This window comes from Danio rerio, chromosome 8 (genome assembly GCF_052040795.2).
Source record: "Danio rerio strain M-AB ecotype USA chromosome 8, GRCz13ab, whole genome shotgun sequence".
NCBI classification, from domain to species: domain Eukaryota; kingdom Metazoa; phylum Chordata; class Actinopteri; order Cypriniformes; family Danionidae; genus Danio; species Danio rerio.
This window is the reverse complement of record NC_141028.1, coordinates 10,210,841-10,235,000: the sequence shown is the minus strand read 5'-3', so window position 1 is coordinate 10,235,000 and position 24,160 is coordinate 10,210,841. Positions and strand designations below refer to the sequence as shown.

General features: G+C 36.7%; 1 protein-coding gene across 4 annotated transcripts in view; it reads left to right on the top strand.

Moving 5' to 3' along the window:
- Positions 1-24,160, top strand: part of cdk16 (cyclin dependent kinase 16) — an 84,504-nt gene that overhangs the window by 47,213 nt on the left and 13,131 nt on the right. For all 4 annotated transcript variants that reach the window (XM_087264262.1, XM_087264261.1, XM_087264260.1 and 1 more), the window contains 10 exons: positions 3,166-3,222; positions 6,533-6,647; positions 10,355-10,449; positions 11,934-11,996; positions 14,610-14,733; positions 15,354-15,474; positions 16,939-17,036; positions 17,144-17,249; positions 19,983-20,025; positions 22,920-23,010. In XM_087264262.1, coding sequence (XP_087120388.1) covers positions 3,166-3,222; positions 6,533-6,647; positions 10,355-10,449; positions 11,934-11,996; positions 14,610-14,733; positions 15,354-15,474; positions 16,939-17,036; positions 17,144-17,249; positions 19,983-20,025; positions 22,920-23,010 — 913 coding nt within the window. The remainder of the gene's footprint in view (positions 1-3,165; positions 3,223-6,532; positions 6,648-10,354; positions 10,450-11,933; positions 11,997-14,609; positions 14,734-15,353; positions 15,475-16,938; positions 17,037-17,143; positions 17,250-19,982; positions 20,026-22,919; positions 23,011-24,160) is intronic.

Here is a 24,160-nt window from a genome sequence, read left to right as displayed (position 1 = left end):
GCGCTGTGTCTGGGTCCACTAGATTCTCTCAGAGGTGCACACAGCTGTGCGAGTTTAACTCCTTCAGAAACTATACCTGAATGATGGATGCTTTTAGCGGTGCTTCCGACTGAGCTGAGCCCAGTTTTATGAACGGTTGCCTGGTGTTAGCAGGAGGATTTCCCCTTGGAACATTAACAACAGGCGCTATCGTAATCACGCCCCTACAAGAGCAAGCTCCTGATTGGTAAACGTGGTGTGAATGTCCGCTAAAGTTCAGCTTTTTTCAAGTTTAGAACTCAAGCAATTTGCGCATTAAGAGCGCTTCATTCGCTTGAATAGTGTCATTTGCGCCACCTCATTCGCGCGAATCACGCGAGTCTTGTCACAGGATGTCGTATCATGTCTTTAAATTGACTTCACATGTAAATCACTCGAGCTTGACGCTTCATCTGTGTCTGGTGTGAACGCAGCTTAAGAACATGAAAATTTTAGATATGAAGAATATTGTCCTTATTCTTCACGTACAGTACTAGCGGGCTCAGACATTGCAATCTTTTTGGTCCGGGACTTCTGGTCTTATTTACTTCCATTGATTTTTCAGATGTTAAAAACAGCCTGCTATGCTGCTTGATGTTGCAAATGATATTTATTTATTTTCCTTCGGCCTAGTCCCTTATTTATCAGGGGTCACCACAGCGGAATGAATCGCCAACTATTCCAGCATGTTTTACATAGCAGATGCCCTTCCAGCCGCAACCCAGTACTGGGAAACACCCATACGCTCACTCACACACTCATACAGTATGGCCAATTTAGTTTATTCAATTCACCTATAGTCCATGTCTTTGGACTTGGGGGACCGGAGCATCTGGAAGAAAACCCACTTGAACCGGGGAGAACATGCAAACTCCACACAGAAATGCTAACTGGCCCAGCCAGACTCGAACCAGCGACCTTATTGCTGTGAGTCGACAGTGCTAACCACTGAGCTGTCGCAAACTGATATTTTCTTACTATATTATTCTACTTTTGATGTATAGTCATAAACACACTTGTTTGTAGAGCAAGTAGTTTGACCATTTTCTGCCGTTTATTATTCCTAGTCATTAGGGGTGTGAACCTACACTGGTCTCACGGTTCGGTTACGATTGTCATGCCATCGACTTGGTTCAATTCAATATCACGTTGCTTCACGGTGCATTGTCGATGCTTTCTGCGGGGAGAACAACCACGGTTACAGTCAATAAGCGCATAATGCGCGGTTATCGCAGTTTTCGTAATAGACGTGGTGGAGAAAACTCTCGCTACAGACATGCTCGTGTCTATATCCACAAGTATCGCTGTAACAGCCGAGAGGTGAGGAAAAGTTACCTCACAAACACGCCAGCGGGTCAAATGTCCAAAGTCAGAAAGAGAGAGAGAGAGAGAGAGAGGCATAGATGGAGTTTAAGCTTTCATTTTCTCTCTAGTAGTGAAATAGTCTGGACAGCATACAAGCTGCTATCCGCTTATTAAGTGTGACGTCACGCGAAGTGGCTTCCGGGTCCAAGCGCTCTATTCAACTGAATAGGGAGACTCATGAAATGCTAATAATAAACGTTTACAAAGCGATTTAAGGCTTTCGAAAATCACGATCGCAGTATATATGTCCATGCCTAATAACCGATGGCCAGAAAGTGATTAATTCTTTTATAAATTGTAAAATTTTTGGTATTTGTTATGCAGCAAGCCCATAGATTGTTGTGTACACTATGATTTTATATAAAATTAACTTTAATGTGTGATAGGAATAAATTGTGATCATAAACAAATGATTTCTCCACACAAATGAATGGCGGCTTGGACCCGGAAACAGTATTACATACGTCACAAACACGTCACCACTTAACAAGCGGATAAAGCAAACTCACAAGCAGTGAATTTTGCATAAGTATTTGGAACGTTTTATTTATACTCCCTTGCCTCTTTCCCTATAGTATTCTACCGCAAAATAGCGCATTGAAGATAAATAACATCAGTATGTAATAACCATTTTTTACCTGTTTCTGAACCGATATCGAATTGCCCACATCTCATCACAGTGCATCGAAGAAACAATAAATTTTGACACCACTACTAGTCAATTCTCCTATTGGAAACTGAATCGGAATTTCTAAAACAAACAATCGCATAAACGAGCACACTTTCGCAATGCAGACTAAGGTCAATAGCTAAAAAAATAAGTATAATTTTTTTTTTATATTAGCTATATCTGGGCAATATGATGGCTCAGTGGTTAGCACTGTCACCTCACAACAAGAAGGTCGCTGGGTCAGTTGGTGATTTAGTGTGGAGTTTGCATGTTCTCCCTGTGTTGGCGTGGGTTTCCCCCTAGGTGCTCTGGTTTCCCTTACAGTACAAAGACATGCACTATAGATGAATTTCCCAGTACTGGGTTGCAGCTAATAGGGCATCCGCTGCATACAAATGCTAGATAAATTTGCAGTTTATTCTGCTGTGGCGACCCCTGATGAATAAATTGACTTCGCTAAAGGAAAATGAATGAATGAATGAATGAATGAATGAATGAGCTATATCTTAAGGGACTCTCATTGCATTTAAGGTGTGTTTTTCACTATTTCACAAGGGAAAATGAGGGAATTTTAAGAGGTTATATTAAGGTTTTGATGTTGTAAGGGGATATGAATAATTCTTAAAAATATTCATCATTTAATTGTAAAAATATTGACAATTTTACTTTTACAAGTTTTTTTTTCTTTAATAATGAAATATGACTCTTGAAAGAAGGTCAAGATTGTTCTTAATTCATTATCATAAAGTAGCTCGACTTCAGTTTGCCCTTGATGTGACATATAAACCCAGAACGTGATGTTTATTCAGTGCTGTTGACGCACGCTTGATCTGTGATGCGTTTAAAAACACTTTATTTGTTACACTTCAGTTGTTCCCAATTTATTTTTAGGGAGAGCTGTTTAAGCTCATGTTTTCAGCAGGCATTATATAAACCTTTATGACCAGCCCAGCACATCACATCCGTCTGAAACGGGAGCAGGGCAATTTTGGATGCTTTCTAATGAGTTCACATGAATGCCTTTGAAATTTTCTGCCCTGTATCCCAGTGTTGTTTTAGTGCTGCTTTTTAGGAGCATGTTATTGACACAGTTTTTGTCTTTGTTTGAGCAGTCTGAGATCGGATTTGGGAAGCTGGAGACATACGTGAAACTGGATAAACTAGGAGAGGTAACGTTAGCATCTGTTATACACTCCATCACAAAACACCATTCACTCCACATATTAAGACTTCTATAGCTTAATATGATATAAGGATCAGTCTTAAAGGGATAGTTCTCCAAAAACCGAAAAGACTGCCATCATTCACTCGCTATATGCATGTTTCAAACCTGTTTGACTTTCTTTTTTCTATTGAACACAAAAGAAGATACTTTGAAGAAAGCTGAAATCCTGTAACCACAGACTTTCATAGTATTTGTTTTTTCTATTATGGAAGTCAGTGGTTACAGGTTTTCAGCTTTCTTCAAAGTGTCTTTTTTTGTGTTGAACAGAATAAATAAACTTATAAGGGTTTACAACCAGGGCTTTACATTAACTTTTTTAATCACCGGCCATTGTGGCTAGTAGTTATCCAATGTTACTAGCCACTCTGCATTTTCACTAGCCACAATTTTGTTGTTGGGAAAATATATTTTACATGCATAAATTTGACGTTGACATGCTAAAATTACTTGATTTAAATTTTATTTTATGTCCACATGCGTCCTCATTCATTTCACTTTTTGTGTTGAGTATGAGCTTGCTCAATGAGCATGAGTAAATGGGTTGTGGTTTCATAGTGTTATATTGCAATTAGTTTTTATTTTTCATGACTTTTTTAGAGCTTAAAATTAACGATTTACCAAATTTATCTCTATAACCACACTAAACAAAAATTATTTCTTAGCCACAATTTTTTAATGTGTCAAAACAAGCAAAATAAAGCTGTATACTATACTTTTTATTTAACAAAATATTTCTTAAAAAAGAAAGAAAAGCAATTGACTTTTAAAAAATAACGATTGTCATGTATCAAACATATGCTCGGTAATCTGTCAAGGCTAAAGATCTCTCGGATCACCAGTTGACTGCACATAAATGGAGAGTTCATCTCCCATTAAAGCAATATTGTAAAAAAAAAAAGATAATTAAACCATTTTAACAAAATGAAAGTAAATAAAACCGTAAGCAAATGAAAGCAGGTGAAACATACCGTGTGTGATAATGAAAGGAAGATCACATGCACGCGCTTAACTTTAGGCAATTTAATAGTCTCTTCAAAGTGAAAGCAACCGGTGCTGCTTACAAAAAGAAACATTTTGAGCTCTTAAAAGCATCAGGGGCCTCATGTACGAAGACTTGCGTGGAAATCTTACTAAAACATTGCGTACGCACAAAGCTGTAAATGTGCGTACGCAGAAAAAAATTCAGATGTATGAAACACTGCGTACGCCGAATCTCACGCATATTTTTTTGTACATCTGAATGAACGTGAAACTGAGCGCAACATGCACGAGCGCAAAACCCCTCCCTGCCTCCTCCCCCGTATGAATATGCTAATGACTATGCTAATGTCAAAACCCAACGAAAAAGCAATGGCAAAAGCAAGCAAAAAGAGAAACTTTGCACAGAATGTGAAATGGAGGTGCTGCTTTCGGAGGTAGACCGGAGAAAAGTGGTGTTATTTGCAAGTTTATTCGGCGGAATTAACAACAAAAGAAAAAAAATAGAGTGGGAGAGTTTAGCTGATACGGTTAACACAGTTGGGTCTGAACATCGCACTGAGTGCATTTAAAAAAGAAATAGTGTGGTTTATAACTGTAAAATGTTGCAGTACCCTTCGCAGTCTCAGTGGCGCACCTCATAAGAAGCATATGATCATATACTGACACGTTCGAGCATAAACTCGGCTCGAATCCAGCGTCTGATGAATTCATTCTTCTTTTTTTTCCCCGCTACATATCAGATTTTGCCCACTATTTATCACGAGAAAGACAAGTAGGAATCATCAATAAGTTTGTGCATCATATTTTATTTGCACATTTATTGAATGGAAATGTTTCTGATTCACGCATGCAAATTCATCTTCAGATAGTGTCTTTATAGCAATGTGCGTGCAGTAGATAGCACTTACATACCTACTATATGAAGCCGTCTCATACAGACGCCATTGCAAGGCTCAGACACTTTGTAGAGAATAATTTAACACAACTGCCTCTAGGAGTCGCCAATGGAAATAAAACAGACACGCACAAAAAATGTGCGTACGCCTGCCAGAAAGCTGCCGTGAACCTGCGCAAATTCCCACGTTCAGTTCATTGTTAGTAAATCCAAACGTGAGCGATTCTGAGCGTGAAACCTGGCGTACGCAAAGTTTTTGTGCGTACGCAGCGTTGATACATGAGGCCCCTGGACTGTGGATGCATGTTTATTTAGTTTATTTGAAAGAGAACCGATGACAGTTGCGTTTCTAGAGCCTGTTCCAGACATGGTTGCTTCACGATTCGGGAGCACACACGCGTTAGGCAGTCGCGCGCATGCGTTTTAAGAAGTCGCGCGGATCGCATCAGCTGTTAGCGCAAGTGATGATCATTCTCTCATTCAGTATTCTCTTGCTTTCTTCTGCTCGCGTGATCACAATTATTTTACTTTTCGATTCTAAGATCACATTTGCTCAAATACTGGGTCATACTTATATTGTCGAACCCTGCTTTTAGGAAAACTACAATTTAAAAAATATTTTCAACCAGCCAAAGTGGCTAGTGGAGGTGTCTGTCTAACCCGCCAAAGCTGAAATCTACCCGCATTTGGCGGGTTGGCGGGTGTTAATGTAAAGCCTTGTTTACAACCATTTGAGCGTTGATAAATAGTGAGTACATTTTCGGGTGAGTTCATTTTCATCTGAACTATCCTTTTAAGGGGCTTTTCCACTGCATTGTTTGTTTCGGTACAGCTTATTATTGGGGCTTTTCTACTTTGGTTCATACCCATCACCTAGGGTTGGACTTTACTTGCGTTGTGATAGCAAGGCCCCATCTGATTGGACAAATTTAGATAAACATCCAATGCATAAAATAACTGTAATTGATCACGTTCACACTTTTTTTTAATGGTCTGTTTGTTGAATTTAAGTTACATTGCATATGCATGCCAACTAATTCTCGTTCGATTACAAGTAGACTGTTGGGTTAGGGTTGGAGTAAGTTGTATTTACAAACATGTACTTACAACATGTAACATGTGCGTACAAAGTTTCTTATAGTAGGAGCATATCAACAGATATTAAGCAGACAGTCTACTAATACTCAAATGTACGGTACCATCAGAATAAAGTGTTACCTTGATCACACCTGCATAAACTATTATCACAATAACAACAATTTTGTGATACCCTGTGCAGCCTTTATTACAATAATTTACATTATGTTAATCCTTACAAGTCTCCTGTTTAAAGCAATATTCATATGCCTGTGCATCGTCTCTTCTATTTCTCTCCAAGGGCACCTACGCTACAGTATACAAGGGCCGCAGTAAGCTGACCGATAACCTGGTGGCTCTGAAGGAGATCCGTTTGGAGCACGAGGAAGGAGCTCCATGCACTGCCATTAGAGAAGGTGGGTTACAAGCCTGCCGAAGTGGATCAGCACTAAAATTAGATCTCTACACTACTGCCCCAAATTTCCAGCATGCTTGCGCAGTGACAGACGTTTGTAACTCTTCAATCCAGTATGATCTAAATTAGGATTTGAAATCACTGAATTCACCATCACTGTTGTTGCATGTTCATATCAGCTTGTTAAAAGTGTGATCATGTGAGCAATGTGATCATGCTTAATAGTCACATCACAGGATATGCAATGATGAGATTGTTTATCATTTGCCATAGATATATACACTAGATATCTCATACGGACCCTGAGCATGCGTCAATAGCGCCGCCATATTTGTACAGTGCTCCCAGGACAAGTGTCATTCAACCGCACTAGTCAAGACAGTGTGCCAATGTGAAGATGCTGGACTTTAGCGATGTCTACGGGTGTAGTAATGAGCAAACAAAGAAAACAAAGCACAAAGGCAGAACATTTCATAGGTAGGATTTAGTTTTTTATGTTTTTGTATGTTCTGAACTTTTGTGCTAAACAGGTAACATTATTGATGATACAGTCACTTACTGCATTCACCATAAGGCAAAGTAGCACCAACTTGCTCTAAATACTGGGCTTATGCTAGTTTTGTTGACTAAAATCAGCAAACAATGCAAAATAAATATGACAATGCGATGCCAGAAACTTGTATTATTGTCAGCTAAGTGAAGGAGTCGTTCATATCGAATATTCATTTACAAACAAATCGCTCCCTCTGTCAGTATGAGAAGTGAAAGCAGGAGAGGAGCTGTGTTTCAGGACACGGATTAGATCAAATTTAACAAGAAGATTGGATAGTACATTTCCACAAACAAAAGCTTTTTGTCAGGAATTTTTTGTCACTTATCCATCGATGTAGAAAAGTGATGTAAAATGTTTCGTATTGGCCTTAACTAATATGTACTTACACAGGAATTAATAGTTTTCTACAATGTACTTTTTGTGTAAATACATGTATTTACGATGTACTTATGCTTGATTAAATACATGTATGTAATTACATCTGTAATTAACTTTTGTAATTACATTTGTAAATACACTGTTGATCATCCCTTACACCTTAACCCAACCTTAAACCTACCCATGCCACCAAACCTGTCTGTAACCCAACCTCTATCCCAACTCAAAAGCACCACAAGTGTTCTCAAATACATTATAAACACAGTAAGTACGTTGTATTTATTTTTGATGTAAGTACATAGTAGTTAAGGACACTTAATATAAAGTGGGACCTAAAAAAAAATTGCATACTGACCTCCAGGAAAACTACTGATCATAGATATAAGAGTATAGCCTATGTGTATTTCTCTGGCTCTGGATGGCCACAGTCCTCCCCTGCAGCTTGGTCCCGCATTCATTTCAATGGAGCGCTACTCTGTACTAAAATGGCGACTCTATTGATGCATTCCTTCCAATAGACAACAACAGGGTAGGCGACATCTAATGTATACATCTACGATTATTTGCATCTATTTTTGAGGCCAGTGACTGTTTAATGATTTTAACATGAGTAAGAAATTGTACTATTTGCAAACTCATTCATTTTCCTCGGGCTCAGTCCCTTTATTCATCAGGGCTTACCACAGCAGAATGAACAGCCAATATCCAGCATATGTTTTACACAGCAGATGCCCTTCCTCCTGCAACCCAGTACTAGGAAACACCTGTACACTCTTACATTCAGACACACTCATACACTACGGCCAATTTAGTTGATTCAATTCCCCCATAGCGCATGTCTTTGGACTGTGGGGGAAACTGGAGCACCTGGAGGAAACGCAAGCGAACACAGGGAGAACGTGCAAGCTCCACACAGAAATGCCAACTGATCCAGCCAAGACTCAAACCAGCAACTTTTTCTGTCTTTTAAAGAGTTAGAAACCATCATCAATGTTTTTATTATGTCCAGATTGGACTACTGCAACTTTGTATTTAGGAGTTTCTCAGTCTTCAATTGCACGCCTGCAGCTGGTTTAAAAGGCAGATGCTAGGCTTTTAACTGGGACATAAAAAATGTCTAGTATATCACCATTTTTATTGTCTTTTCACTGGCTCCCAGTCCAATTTAGGATTCAATACAAGTTATTGCTACTTGTTTTTAAAGGTTTGAATGATCTGGCACCTATTTACATCGGTGAGCTTCTTCACTGGCATACTTCATTGAGGCCAATCAGGTCGGAAAACAAGTTTCAGCTACTGTAGTTGTTTCCAAAACAAGAGGTGGCAGGGCTTTTTCTGTCACAGCCCCCCTGTCTGTGTAATGGTCTGCCTTTACATATTAGGTCATGTTCTTCCCTTGGTGCTTTTAAGTCTCATTTAAACAAAATCACCTTTTGTCTCTTGCTTTTTGATTGCAAATAATTAATTTTAATCTGTTTTATATATTTTGCTTATTTATATATACAAGTGTATATTTGACCACTTTGGTCAACATCTGTTGTTTTTAAATGTGCTCTATAAATAAAACAAACAAAGCTTCTTGCTGTGAGGCGACAGCGCTAACCACTGAGCCACCGTGCCACCGCAAACTAACATTTTCTTACTATATTATTCAAGTGTTTTTATATTAGTCAGCGATCAGCAATGTTTCCTCACAGCAAAAAAGTCGCTGGTTTGAGTCCCGGCTGGACCAGCTAGCATTTCTGTGTAGAGTTTGCATTTTCTCCATGTGTTGGCATGGGTTTCCTCTGGGTGCTCCGGTTTCCCCCGCAGTCCAAAGATATGCACCATGAACAAAATTGGCCCTAGTATGTGTGTGTGTGTGTGTGTGTGTGTGTGTGTGTGAATGTGAGAGTATATGGGTGTTTCCCTGTATTGGGTTGCGGCTTGAGGGGCATCTGCAGCGTAAAACGTATGCCGGAATAGTTGGCAGTTCATTTTGCTGTGGCGACCCCTGATAAATAAGGTACTAAGCTGAAGAAAAATCAATCAATGACATACGAAAATGTCAGACTGCAGGGTGCAAAGTCCTTTAGGGTATTTAATCAGTATTTGTTAAAATGACTTCGACAGCACAATAGCGCTGATGCAATTTCAGATATGTCTCTGCAAGTATTTTATTTTTCCAGTTAAACCTTCTCAAACATGCAGTTTAGTCTAGAATTAACCTTAAAGGGATAGTTCACCCAAAAAATGAAAATTCTGTCAGCATTTAACATTAATTGAATCTTTACGAGGTTCTTTATTCTGTTGAACATTACAGAAGATAATTTGAAAAATGCTAAAAACCTGTAACCATTAACTTCCAAAGTATTTGTTTTTTTCTGCTATGGAAGTCAATGGTTACAGGTTTCCAGCTTTCCTCAAAATACCTTCTTTAGTATCCAACAGAAGAAAGAAACTCATAAATGTTTGTGGCTGAATAAATAGTGAGTAAATTTCATTTTTGGGTGAACTGTCCCTTTAAGCCTTGTTTATAAAATCAGGGGAAATTGTTTGACTCTTTAAAATTGTTGTCATATTTATTTATCCTTTAATCAGGAGCACAGATGCTTTTTAAAAATCTAGCGTAGAACCCTGAGTTGATTTGCTTTGGGAAAACCAAGTGTTATCTAGCAGTAATATTTGCTCCAATCCGTCTTGCCCTTGACGTTTATCAGTGAATATTCATACAAGCGTGTGAAGAGCCAGAGGTTGTGTGTTTGAGGAATAAACAGTCTCTCTCCGTGTGTTTGTAGTGTCTCTACTGAAGGACCTGAAACACGCCAATATTGTGACTCTTCATGACATCATCCACACTCAGAAGTCTCTTACGCTTGTGTTTGAGTACTTGGTGAGTCAGTCACATGTGCACACACACACACACACACACACACACACACACACACACACACACACACACACACACACACACACACAGTCATCTGGGTTTGCAGAAGCTATTTGGAAACTGGAGCTCTCCAAAATGAATGCTGTTTAGAATTTGAAGTGGTTACAGTAGAGTCAAGTGCAGGCAAACATTTGCTAACTATGTTTAAATTGCTTAATGGCTCGCTTGATTGAAAACAATCATCTGCATAAATTTAAGTGATGCCATTTTAATCTGGCTCAAAAAAGAAGGATCTTAAACTGATGGAATTTAAATAAAAAGCTAATAATTGTACTTAAAAGTGTAATGAATCATTTTAAATTAAAACACACATTTAAAAACTTATCAAAAATGTTAAAACCACATTCAAATGTGTTATTAAAATATTGAAATAAGCAAATAAAAAAGTCAATTAATAAAAATTATAACATATTTAAATTTTTTAAATAATAATTATTTAAAAAAAAAAAAAATTATATTAAAATTAATTAAATTTGTTAATATTTTTTTATAAGCATAAAGTTGTAATAAGTTGTAAAGTTAAATATAAGTTGTAAATACCCGCGCTCGGCTCCCTCGCGACAGAGCACACATGAGATAAATGACGTCAGTACATAATAACTGGTTATTACTATTATTATTTTTGTTACTGAACTGATACCGAATTGTCCGCATCTGCATTGAGGTGCACCAAAGAAACAATTAATTTTGACACCCCTAGCATTCACTGTAAATAACATTTATCTTAAAGCGAAATTGAAATTCAGGAGAGGGTGCTCGCTGCAGAGCCATTTGAGGAGAGCTGAGCTCCAGCGAGGGGGAGCATGAGCTGTCGCTCCTCCTCCTGTAAGCTGTTTTAATGCTTACACCAACCCCACCCCTAACCCTACCCCCAGTGACATCACTCGTAGAAGAAGTGCAAAAAAGGTGGAGCTCAAGCTCAAGCTCCCCCTCGCTGGAGCTCAGCTCTCCTCAAATGGCTCTGCAGCGAGCACCACTTGAAATTCAGGGGGTTGGAAATCAAACAAATCAAAAGAAATACTTGCCACTGTCATTCAGCACAAATTGAATTTTGCATTCTGTAAAATACAGTAGTTTTATTTAACTTGCATGAACTGAAACTTGTATTTCAGTATGTTGATGTACTTCCAAATGAAATGGAATATTGAGTAGGGGGCGGGGCTTTATTTTTGTGCATCATTCCCTCTTAGCATTGGTAAGAGGGGCGTGGTTAAGAATATTGTATCTGAAGCCGTCAAAGTGACAGAGTAGGACCGCCACTAAAAACGCAGAAGCAAATAGTCAGACTAAAAAACATTTTTTATTTTTAACTGATTAACTTGAACACAGATTAATTGTTCACCTAATGAATAATATTGTGAGCTAGCAAAATAAACATTGCACATTTTGATTTCACACTCACTTTAATGTCTTTGTTTATCTCCTAGGATAAAGATCTGAAGCAGTACCTTGATGACTGTGGAAACAGCATTCATATGCACAATGTTAAGGTATGTCTTTTTAATCTGTTTCTCAAAACACAGTTGAAGTCAGAATTATTAGCCCTCCTGAATTATAAGCCCCCCTGTATATTTTTTTCCTAATTTCTTTTATACGGAAAACTAACCTTTTTCTAAGCATAATAGTTTTAATAACTAATTTCTTATAACTGATTTATTTGATATTTTCCATGATGACAATCAATAATATTTTACTAGTTATTTTTCAAGATACTAGTTTACAGCTTAAAGTGACATTTAAAGGCTTAACTAGGTTAATAAGGCAAGTTAGGGTAATTAGTCAAGTCATTGTATTATGATGGTTTGTTCTGTAGACCAGTGGTTACCAACCTTTTTTTTGCCTGAGACCCCATTTTCCCGCGGAAACTATTGTAAAGGCCCCCCTCAACATTTAATGATGTATCGCTCATACAAATTTGTAAGGATGACAAAAAATTTTGCTTTCAAACAAATAATATGTTTATTACTATATCTAGAAATGTTTATGCACAAATAATAGCCTAATGTAAAATACAAAAGCAAAACATCAGTAGGCCATTTGTAACTGAAAAACTTAAGCCTGTGCTCTTTGTAGTCAAAAAATGCTCTGGGCTTGTCACGGTATCGGAGATGAGTTGTCTGCAAATGTCTTATTAATTTGGACAGTCTCATGCATTAGCAAGAACATTGGCGCAGGTAATGCACTGTGGCTGGGTCAGGCACACTTTGCTTCCAGAAAATGGAACAAAAACATAGTTCAGGTATGTAGTGTCGTCCCAAATGGAACACTAATGTTTTTTTTACTAAACGGAAATTCAAACCGTTTCCCTGATAACGTTTGACGGTTGCCAAATCAGTGAAATAAACGACAGAATTATCAAATAATACCTGCCGTGAGTATTGCCACATTCACCATCAGGAGGCGCTATAATCACTCTCGTAGGAGAATTTTGCTTTCATCATCCAAAAAGTTATTCAACATGTGCGTCCGATAGCTCCACCCCTTCCGCTACGTAAGCAAACCTGTGGTCGTTGAGTGCGTGAAGTGTCCATCATTACACACTTCATTTTAGCGACTGAATGAGTGAGAGTGATTATAGCGCTTACCGATGGTGAATGCGGTTAAAATAATAGCGAGTATTGTTTAGTATTTTGTTCATTTATTTCACTTATTTGGCAACCGTCAAACGTCATCAGGGAAACGGTTTGAATTTCCACTTAGTAAAAAAAACATTAGTGCTCCATTTGGTATGACACTACATCGATATACTATACTGTTGAGTGTGTAAGTGCAGAAGTACATAGTAGAGCTGTTATCGGGCCATAAAAATTAGGCCCGAGCCCGACAGGTGCATTTTGATTGACAGCTATATAAAGCCTGAATCCGTTTATAGCCCGACATTATACAAATGTGCACATGCACACAGCTCTTTTGCCTTTTTTTGAGACTGAGTCATTTATATGTTTTAACATAATTTATTCATAACAAACGTAGGCTATATGCCACTTGGAAGTTGGAACAAAGAAATAAAATAAGTCCTCTGTAACATCGTAACATCTCAGCACTCTAAATAGGCCTAGGTACATATACTTAGGCTAGCCTTTAAATTGGCCAACACACCAATGAAAATAAGTAATTCTTAAAAAATTTAATTAAAATAAATTCTAAATTATAAAGGGTAATTGGCAATAATGAAATGAAGATAAAGACTCTGCAGGATTTGTTTCGCCACTTTTCTTCACAATCTGGCCTTAAGGCGACAGTGAAGCTAAATATTAAAAGAAAAGCCTAATGCCAACATTAGCCTGTATACTCTGTCTACATCATGCATTTATGGTTTAATTAATATTTATTTATAATTTAAAAACCCTTTACTCACCAAGATTAGGCTAAGTGTTATTGTGGAGGAACATTATTAAATCCACTGTAAATGGCTTTAGCGCAGTCCTGTGGTCAGGATGGTGCGTCCAGCAACATTGAACACCCTTTCACTGCTGCTGCTACAGGCCGAGATGCATAGTTCTGATCTGGCTAATTTTGCAAGTTTTGGGTAGGATTGTTTGTTTATCTTCTACCAGCCAAGAACATCCATTAAATTTTTTATGACAGCGGTTTCAATGTAGCGAGTGACCTCGTCATTTTCCCTGTCAGCTTGCTGTACATTGCTGTTTAGTTCTCTACCGTAATACGCAGTGTATGAGCGAACGCCAAAATACCTTGTAGGGTGAAATAAACTAAGGCAACATGACCGTTCTTCTAATTGTCCACTGCTAATTATTATTATTTTTTAAATATGACGTGACCCCCTCTACAGAGCTCACTGAGGCCCCCTTGTGGGCTGGGACCCCCCTGTTGGGAACCGCTGCTGTAGACAATTGAAAAAAACTATTGCTAATAATATTGAACTTAAAATCTTTTTTTTTAATATTAAAAACTGCTTTTATTCCAGCTGAAATAAAACAAATAAAGCTGTCTCCAGAAGAAAAAATATGATAGAAAATATTGTCAAAAAGTTTGTTCCTCTGTAAAACATCCTTTGGGAAATATATCATTTTGACTTCAACTGTATGTAAAGCACGTCAGTCGGAGATTATTTCCTAACTAGTCTACTTTTTCTGTCTCAGCTCTTCCTGTTTCAGCTGTTGCGGGGTCTAAACTACTGTCACAGACGTAAAGTCCTTCACCGAGACCTCAAGCCCCAAAATCTCCTGATCAACGACCGCGGGGAGCTGAAGCTGGCTGACTTTGGTCTGTAACACACAAACGTGGTTTAACTAACTCATGCTTACTCTTGTACTGTTTTCTCTGTGGGTGGTTAATGAAAACCGGCTGCCCACTTACCAACTAAGCACACTTAACCTCAGCTTTCTCCAGCTGCATCCGCTCTGTAATCATTGCACTGTTAATGTTCTTTAGCTAAAAGCATTTAGTGTACTTCACATCTGGAAGAACATAATGTGTAATTTTCTTTTAATATCTTGATGTTAGCGATGCATCGTTCTTGTTGGTTAATTTTTTTTTTGTCCGATGTCTTTGAAAACAAATTGACGTTCATTAAAGTAAAACGAACAAACAAAAATTGGTAAGGAAAAGGGCTAATTTCAGGAATATATACAGCAAATTTTTAAACACATTTTGAAACCTTCAATAAACGATTCCCTGCAAGAAACAAACCATAATTTTTGTTAAATATTGAAAATATAATAATAATCTGACTAGTTTAAAGGTTAACAATTGCCAAAAAAATGTCAGATTGTAATTTGCCTAAACTTGCCTGTAGATGCATATATTTCTTGGTGTTAGTCGCCACAAAGCTTGCCTAAATTGTGCAAATATTTTTTTTAATGTGGTTTTTGTTTGGTCTTTAGGTTTGGCACGAGCAAAGTCGATTCCTACGAAGACCTACTCCAATGAGGTTGTGACCCTCTGGTATCGTCCGCCTGATATCTTGCTGGGCAGTACAGACTATTCCACACAGATTGACATGTGGTGAGCGTCCCGTCCACCAATCATTTATTTTAAATGTTGGGTGAAAGGCATATATATATATATATATATATATATATATATATATATATATATATATATATATATATATATATATATATATATATATATATATATATATATATATATATAATTTAAACAAATCATTTAGATGAATTAATAAATTACCTTGATTACAAAAGGAATAATTAAACATTTAAGGTTAAGTTAATACACATTAGTGTAAAGTAACAAAGAACTATAATTTAAAAATATTAAATCTAATGTTTAAAATAATCAAAATTATTACATGTATGACTAAATAAAAATATTAATAAAAATCTATTCAATTATTTTAAATAAAAAATAAATAATAATTTTAAAACAAAATATGAAAAAATAATATAATATATAATATATATATATATAAAAAAATATATATAAAAATAAAAATAAATTATAGCTGAATAGAAATACCTAAATTGCTAAAATTACTGAAACTTCCCAGGATTGTTTTAGGTCTTAGTATCAGTATATTAGACTTAAGTATATTTATATTCTAGTGAGCTCCAAAACAGTGACTCCAAACCTCGCAGCTTGTCGCTTCCGACTAAATCGATCAACAATTTTTCATATTTATTACGTTTTTCATCAGTTTAATTTTTGGAACGATTTTATACTTCAGTTTCTCATCAAATCTTCTGACCAATCAAACGCTCTCTAGTATTTAGTATCGCTTTTCATTCGATGCACTTGAGCTCAACCACTCTCACTGGCAGAGCTGTAAGAAAAAGAAATGCTATTGGATGTTTTTTAAAACAGGGTGGAGCTACTCTGTCCTACACCTATGCCCTATGTCTTCGTGTTTCAGCTGAAATTACAGCAAACATTGAATAAAAATGCACTTGAAAGCACTTCATAGGACCTTTAAGCTAAAATGAAAATAAAATTATGGAAAACTAATTCATTAAAAATATTAATAAATGTTTTAATTGCATACATTAATATATAGTCAAGCCTAAAATTAATAATTCCCCTGGCAAATCCTGACTTAAACTTACTTAAATATATATTTTTCTTACTATGATACCTCTTGTACATTGTCGTATTATTTTTTGGGAGAAGCCTGTGTCATTTCTGATCAACATAAAAAAAAAAATTTCTGGTTGAACAGAAGTAACTTTAAGTCTGAATTTTTCTGGGGTATGAATAATATTGGGCTTGACTGTGTCTATATATGTATAGTTCAATAACACTCTACCACCTTTGTTCCTCTAGACACAACCATACTACATGAATTGATTTCAAATAACACTCTCATACTATAGCTAAAATGCATTCCCCCATGATGCTGTAGATTGAGATGCTGGGCTAATAATGAGTCTATAGCAGCATCAGCGCACACTCTTATGTCACAGCTCCTCAGTGTGGGTGAAGTGAACTGAGCTGTAACGTCTCTGACTGCAGGGGTGTTGGCTGTATCTTCTACGAGATGTCTACAGGTCGACCCTTGTTCCCCGGCTCTACAGTGGAGGAGGAGCTGCACTTTATCTTTAAACTGCTCGGTAACCATCTCGCACCCACTCGCCACTTTCTGGCTCCAGATCTGACAGTTCCTCTCGCTGTGTGTGTCACTGGGATATTTATAAACCCTCCTGCGTCTTTTTCATAGGTACGCCCACAGAGGAGACCTGGCCCGGAATAACCTCGAACGAGGAATTCATCTCCTATAACTACCCACGATACCGTGCAGACTGTCTCCACAACCACACTCCACGGTAAAACCGCAGCTGCTGATATGATCGCCGGTTCTGTCAGAGTGTTGCCAAATCCTCGCAGGACAAATACGCAACCGCGGATAAAAAAACAAGATTATCATTACATAATTGATGATAGATCAAACTGATTGTATTATAGATAATGAGCCTGCAACACACAGTTGAATGCAACAGTATTCAATATTATTATTTTAATTATTTCACATAGTGCTATTTAAAAAATTTTTTCAACACAATTATAGACATAATAATTTTAATTATTAATTAACAAGTGATCTGACTCACGATTCAATACGGTTACCGATACTAATCTCACGATTCACAGTTTAGTCACGATTTTTTAACAAAATTATTTGAGACAAATTTAAAGTGAACAAAAGTCCTTTAATTTTTTTTAAGTGCTGCACTTTTTTTTCACAAAGTAAAATCTTTTCTGCAATAACTAAATTGGAATTTAAAAACAAAATCCAAATAAAAAAGTGAATAATACAAACTAAAACTTTGTGCAGCTATATTACAAATTTAAAACAAATTTCAAATCAAAAATGAACAATAGAAGTTAAAGAAGGCTCTTTAATACAAAGGGCTCTATTTTAACGATCTAGGAGCAAAGTCTAAAGTGCAGGGCGCAAGAGCTTTAAGGGCATGTCAGAATCCACTTTTGCTATTTTAAGGACGGAAAAATATGCTCTGTGCCGCTGCGCATGGTCTAACAGGGTTGAGCTTATTCTTTAAGTGAGTTATGGGTGTGTTTTGAGAATAAACCAAGCAGAGTCTTATCTCCCATTCCCTTTGAGAGTCAGTTGCATTGCGCCACGCCATTTGCTATTTACATGGTGGACTTTGTTGGTGGAAAACCTGAACGCTTTACTAGCACAATAACAGTTAAACAGAGCATCTGCAGCACGAGGATAAAGAATGAGCCTCCTCATTCTTTACTTTCACATCCATCAGCCTACATTATTAATTTTGTTTAAGCAATTTGTTTCAAAACTATTTCTAAATTCAGTTCTAATTTCCAGCAAACAAATAAATGAACAGTAATAACGAAGTGTGGAGTTATATCCAAACATACATGCTGTGCCCCATACGGTCCAAAACCTGGCAGGTGGACAAATCTAAGCTTGTTTTTAATAAAACAAATATAAATATGCATATAATAAATAATACTACTACTAATAATAACATTATACAAAAGCAAATTGTCATGAATAAACTGAAAAAGCCTCCCGAGATGAAGAAGGCATGAAGGCAGTGGTTTTTATGTTTATGTAGAAAATAATAATTTTTGTAATATTTTAATCCTTTTTCATTTGTAAAGATATTTGTGTATTGCTATACATCCTGTGTGTATTAAGCAATGTGTAAGAGAGGCGCACAACTGATGCGCTCTGCGCTGGACTTTAGACCTGCTCTCAGCTGGTCTATTACACAGTCTATTTTAGTTCCTCAAAATGGAAATGTGCCAACAATGCGCCTTAACACACCTCTTTTCTAGACCAAAACACCCATGAGTCCACAAAGTGGCCAAATGGATTTGCTATGTGGCGGAAAACTGGAAAATTAGTGTTGCGCTGGTCTAAAAATAGCAACACGTCATAGAAACACGTCTTGCGCCTTATTGCATCAGGTGTATGATGGGGCCCCAAATGCACTAAAACTGTGACTGTACTGGGATTTGGCATTTAAAAAAAATTATCAGCATATATATTTATTTATTTATTTTTGGTATAAGCTTGGCACATTTACAATATCCACTGCTGATGAGAAAACTCTGTTACTGGGGACTGAGATGGCTGGTGATGGCTGAGAAGGCCTTTCCTAAATCAGAGAGTAGTGAGTACAGAGGTGGTCAATAGGCCCTCTGCTCCAGAAGACTGGCATGCAATACTGATTATAATGTGTGATATAATAAGCTAATTATTAAAATATGCTTAAACTAAATGGAAAAAAGATAGGGCAAAATAGGAACAATCTAATACCTGGTTCTGTAACAGCACAGCTTTCTCTTTCAGTATGAAAAACATCTTCACCCTTTCACTATGAAAACACTAATGCACCGTGTGATCGTAACAATGTGACGTTAACCGTAATATTTGCACTCATCAGAGCAAGCGAAGCTGCCAATCCTCCGGTCAGCGTGGCTTGGCCTATTAATAGCGTTGTGCATTTAGATGTCTGTGACAGTAGTTTTTCACTGTGCTGCATCATATTCGTTGTTCAGTTGATGTAAGTAAAAGTGTTTTTGCAATATTTGCACACAGTGTTTTGTCTGGCGCACCTCACTGCTGTCATTATACTCTGCCGCCCCACCTCTTGCTCATCGCTGATGTGCAGGTAAAGCAAGTTTGCGCCTGCAAACACAGCGCCCCCTCTGTTCAAAACATGTATTGAGATCCATTCAACATTTGTAGCGGTGTGAATCGATTTTTAACCAGCTCATGGTGAATCGTTGCATCTCTAGTTTTAATAGCTAATTTGTTTTGTCTTTGCAGTTATGACAGTACACAATATTTTGCTAGTTATTTTGCAAGTTACTAGTATTCATCTTAGGGTCCGATCACATCGGTCACTTAGGAGCCGATCATACTGTTGTGTGGACACAGGGTTTTTTAAATGCAACTTTAAACAAACAGAAGCCCAAAGTTGTGTATTGTAAGCAGACTTGGCAACTCTTCTCTGTTGTATCTAACCCAATGCTGGAGGTTATTTATTGTGATTTCTCTGTTTCAGGCTGGACAATGATGGAGTTGAACTTCTGTCAAAACTGCTGCAGGTAATTATTTAGGCGTTACATAAATAGAAAATGTTAAAGGTGAAGATTTCAAACACATCTCACTGTCGGAGCCAATGTTTCTATATCAGGCTGGTCGGGATGTCTGTGTTTGAGCCAAAGCCACTTTTCTGGAAATCATGTCTGCAGATGGCTTCCTCACAATAGGATTGCCTCATTAAGCTTGGATAGGAGTATTGTATACTTTTAACGTATGCAAATATTCTCTGCGTAAATTATCACACATCATAACCTTACTTTAACATAACAATAGCTGATTCTGCTACCTGAATAATGAATAATGCTTCTTTAAAGTCCCCCAGTAATAAAACTGTTTCTTGTGTGTCTGTTAGTGTTAAAAATGGTAGTCCTTAGTTCATTTTAAGGCTTGGTGTGTTTTAAAACCAGGGCACATTTTGCTTTTAGAACATTATAAGCATTTAATACTTGCTGTTTCTCACTTATAAAACAAAATGAACACTATAGCTGAAGTATGACACCAACAACTTTTGTACCGCTGGGTTATCTGTACAACAGAAGTACAAGAAGTATGTATAAGGAGGATCTTTTATGCTAACAGATTTTAGATTAGCAAAAAAATATAGACTGCGCCCTCTAGTGGATTCATAATCATAAATGTGCTACAAAGTGTATGCTGAACAAAGTATTTTACTTTTGCAAAAAATGGCTGAGCATTTATTCCAATTAGTCTATGCTGGAAAACTCACTAATGCATTTAAATGCTAATTCTAATGCACACACACACATACACACACAGAAGCGTATTTTTATTATCATTCTGCCTTTACAAATTATTTAGTTTTATATGATAAAAATTAATTAATTTCATGCTTCTTTGGTAAATGTAAACTTCAAAATCATATGAAAAATATATCTTTTGTAACCTAATTGTCTACACTGTCAATTTTTGTTCAATGGGCTATATGCGCAGGGACTTTTAATTGTCAATAAGCCTACCCAAATGCTTCCAGTGAATGATCATGCCATTATAAAATCACCGCTTTTAATATCTGCAGAGTTCGTATGTTTTCTGGAAAAGTCATGGAATTTTGACAAGGCATTTTCCAGGCCTGAAAATTTTTAGGAAAAACAAATAAAGGCAGAATATTTTAGAGCAGTCATGTAAATTTGTGTAACAAAAATCTGTGTACTTGACTATATTTGAGTAAATGTTTATTATGATAACACCAGTCGTCTCTTCACGTGGCTTTCTCTGCGTGGGGTAAAAAAACTCAATTTCATCTGTTAATTGCCAAATTACATACTAACATTATTAGTGCCCTGTAAGCATTAACTAGATAAATTTTAAGGATATAAAAATAAATATAAACTATGTCGATTGTCACACGTTTTTTACATGCTGTACTAAATTTGAACATGCATTTCTTTCTTATTATTTACCATGTGCACATAAATATTCTTGACCTAATGTTTCATGTAATGTCTAAGTTGAAAAAGTATATGAACTCTGTATGTTTTTTTTTTTTTTTAAATCAATGATCTTCACTTCTTGATTGATATACAATATAACATCTCAGACTAGACAAGAACTGCATTAAATTTCACTGTTCTGTGCATATTCTGGAAATTTTATTTTACCCCAGTATTTTCAATGGAGTTTCTGTGTTCACCTGCTGCTCCTGATGGCGCTTGCTATTAAAAAGCCGTTTGTCTGCTTTTTAATCTTAAGCAGCAAAATAAATGCTTAAGCCTATTTAACTGATTTAACTATAACCAAATGACATTATTGATGCTGTAAAAGGAACCGTATGATATTGAAAAGTAAACTTTTCTCCGGAAGTTTAGCAGTGACTGAAAAATACTGTAGGCCATTGCTGAATACAGTTAATTTGCAAAAAAAAAAATTAACTTACTGACCTCAAACATTTAAACACCAGTACATACAGCAGGGGAAATAAGTATTAAACACGTCATGCATTTCCCTGGGAATTATATTTCTAAAGGAACTGTTGACAGGGAATTGAAGGAGCTGTTGAAATGGATTTTGGTAAAAACCCAAACAATGCAAACATAAAAATCAAACAAAACAAACAAAAAATACAGAATTACACATATTTTGTGTAATAACAGTGGAATGTCACTAGGAGAAAATGCTGAACTACTGAAATTTGTGTAACACTTTAAATAAAAGGCTTTTTTAGTGATGGCAGCTTAAAGACGCCTCTCATATGGAGAGTGAAGTCACATGCATAGCTCAGGCGTGAGTTTTTCACTGACTTTAACAGAGTGTAAAAATCTTGATTGGTTCTGTGGTTCTCGTCTATCAAATCTGACCTTTATGTTGTATTTTCTATTGGATTCAGATCAGGTGATTGGCTGGGCCATTCCACAGCTTGATTGTCTTTCTTTGAAAGCATTGAGAGTTTCCTTGGCTGTGTTTTGGATCATTGTCTTACTAAAATGTCCACCCTGGTTTCATCTTCATCATCCTGCTAATGTAGATGTTGGACTGAAGCAGCTGATATTTATTTGCAATACAAAGGGCAGAAGGTTGCTGAAGAACTACTGAGAGATTTCAGCTGCTGTCTGAGCTTTCACTGCCTTTCTTACACCTCCCTTCATCTGTTCAATACATTTTCTCTGTGGTCATTTCATGTTATTACATATAACTTCATTTGCAACTAATTAGATTGTTTTCTTTGTATATGTTGATTTCTTTGGTTGTTACCAACATCTGGTGAAAGTCTCAAGCCAACGGCACCTTAAGATTTATGCTTTCTAAGAAAAATGGTAACGCGTTCATTACTTTCCCCGCTGTATTATCAGTGTGTCCGCTTTTTAGTTACTAAGGTTACTTTTGGGTTACTTGAGTGTTTCGCATGTGCGCTTTACTAACACTGGACAATGTGTTTCAGTTTGAGGGGAAGAAACGGATCGCAGCAGAGGAAGCCATGAGACACCCATACTTCCACTGCCTGGGAGAGAGACTTCTCACACTGCCAGACAGTGAGTTCACAAACACACACACATACACACCTCCTAACAGTGAGATTTATGATGGTGCCAGATAGCAGATGCATGCGCACTCGCACAAACCTCACACCAACAGATAGAAGTATCAAAGTGCCAGACAGAAAGTCTCACACATGCTCACGCTTTACTTTTTAAAGACATTCAATTCCACTGAGCCAGAGCTGTTTTGTGTTTGCACTTAAATCAAGTCAGGTGAAGTAAGTTTGCACAGAAAATGTGATCCTTAATTAATGTCGCTGCCGCCACTGGCTTGCATGGTTCAGGATCTGTAGAGCCACGCATCGATGAATTTGCTCTTCAGTGTTTGGACTCTCAGTAATGATTTTAAACCACACTGAACTGAGCTAAACTGAACTGAACTTAAACATTAAAAACTGAACTACCCTGATCCAGTTACTATGACCATTTATGTGAAGCTGCTTTGACACAATCTACATTGTAAAAGCGCTATACAAATCAAGCTGAATTAAATTAAATTAAATTGAATTAAATTGAATTGAATGTTATATCTTAGCTCATGCTTCAGTTCAGCATGCTAATTTAACTATTGAATTTCTCCCTACCAGCTATATTAATATTTGATATACTGTATGAGTAATATTACACGAGTAGCAGTGCGATTATGGCTGTATATCTGCACTGGTGGGAGATGTGCATCACTTTAGAGCTAGCATTTGAATGATTCTCTAGCGTAATATCTAAAGCAGTGTTTCTTAACACGTGGGTCACAACCCAAAAGTGGGTCACTGGAACATTTTCAGTGGGTGGTAAAAAAACAACAACAAAAGTTACATTTTTTTACTTATTTTGCTTATACCGGACTTTTATTTTGAAATGCGTGCTCGACAACCCTACCGTTTGATATGTGAAATTTTATTTAATTATTGATACAAATATGTTGAAGTGCAAGTTCGACCCCGAATATGTAAAGTATGGATATATATATTGATGACAAAAAAGACTTAAAGCCTCAGTGTCATATCTCTCATAAGGGAGCATGAAACGTTCTATGTTAAAACAACATTTAGAAACCAGAAAACTTGTTTTATTAACAGTTTATTATTATTATTAATATTATTTATTATATTTATTACTTTGTCGTTTTTACTTTATAATATTTTCT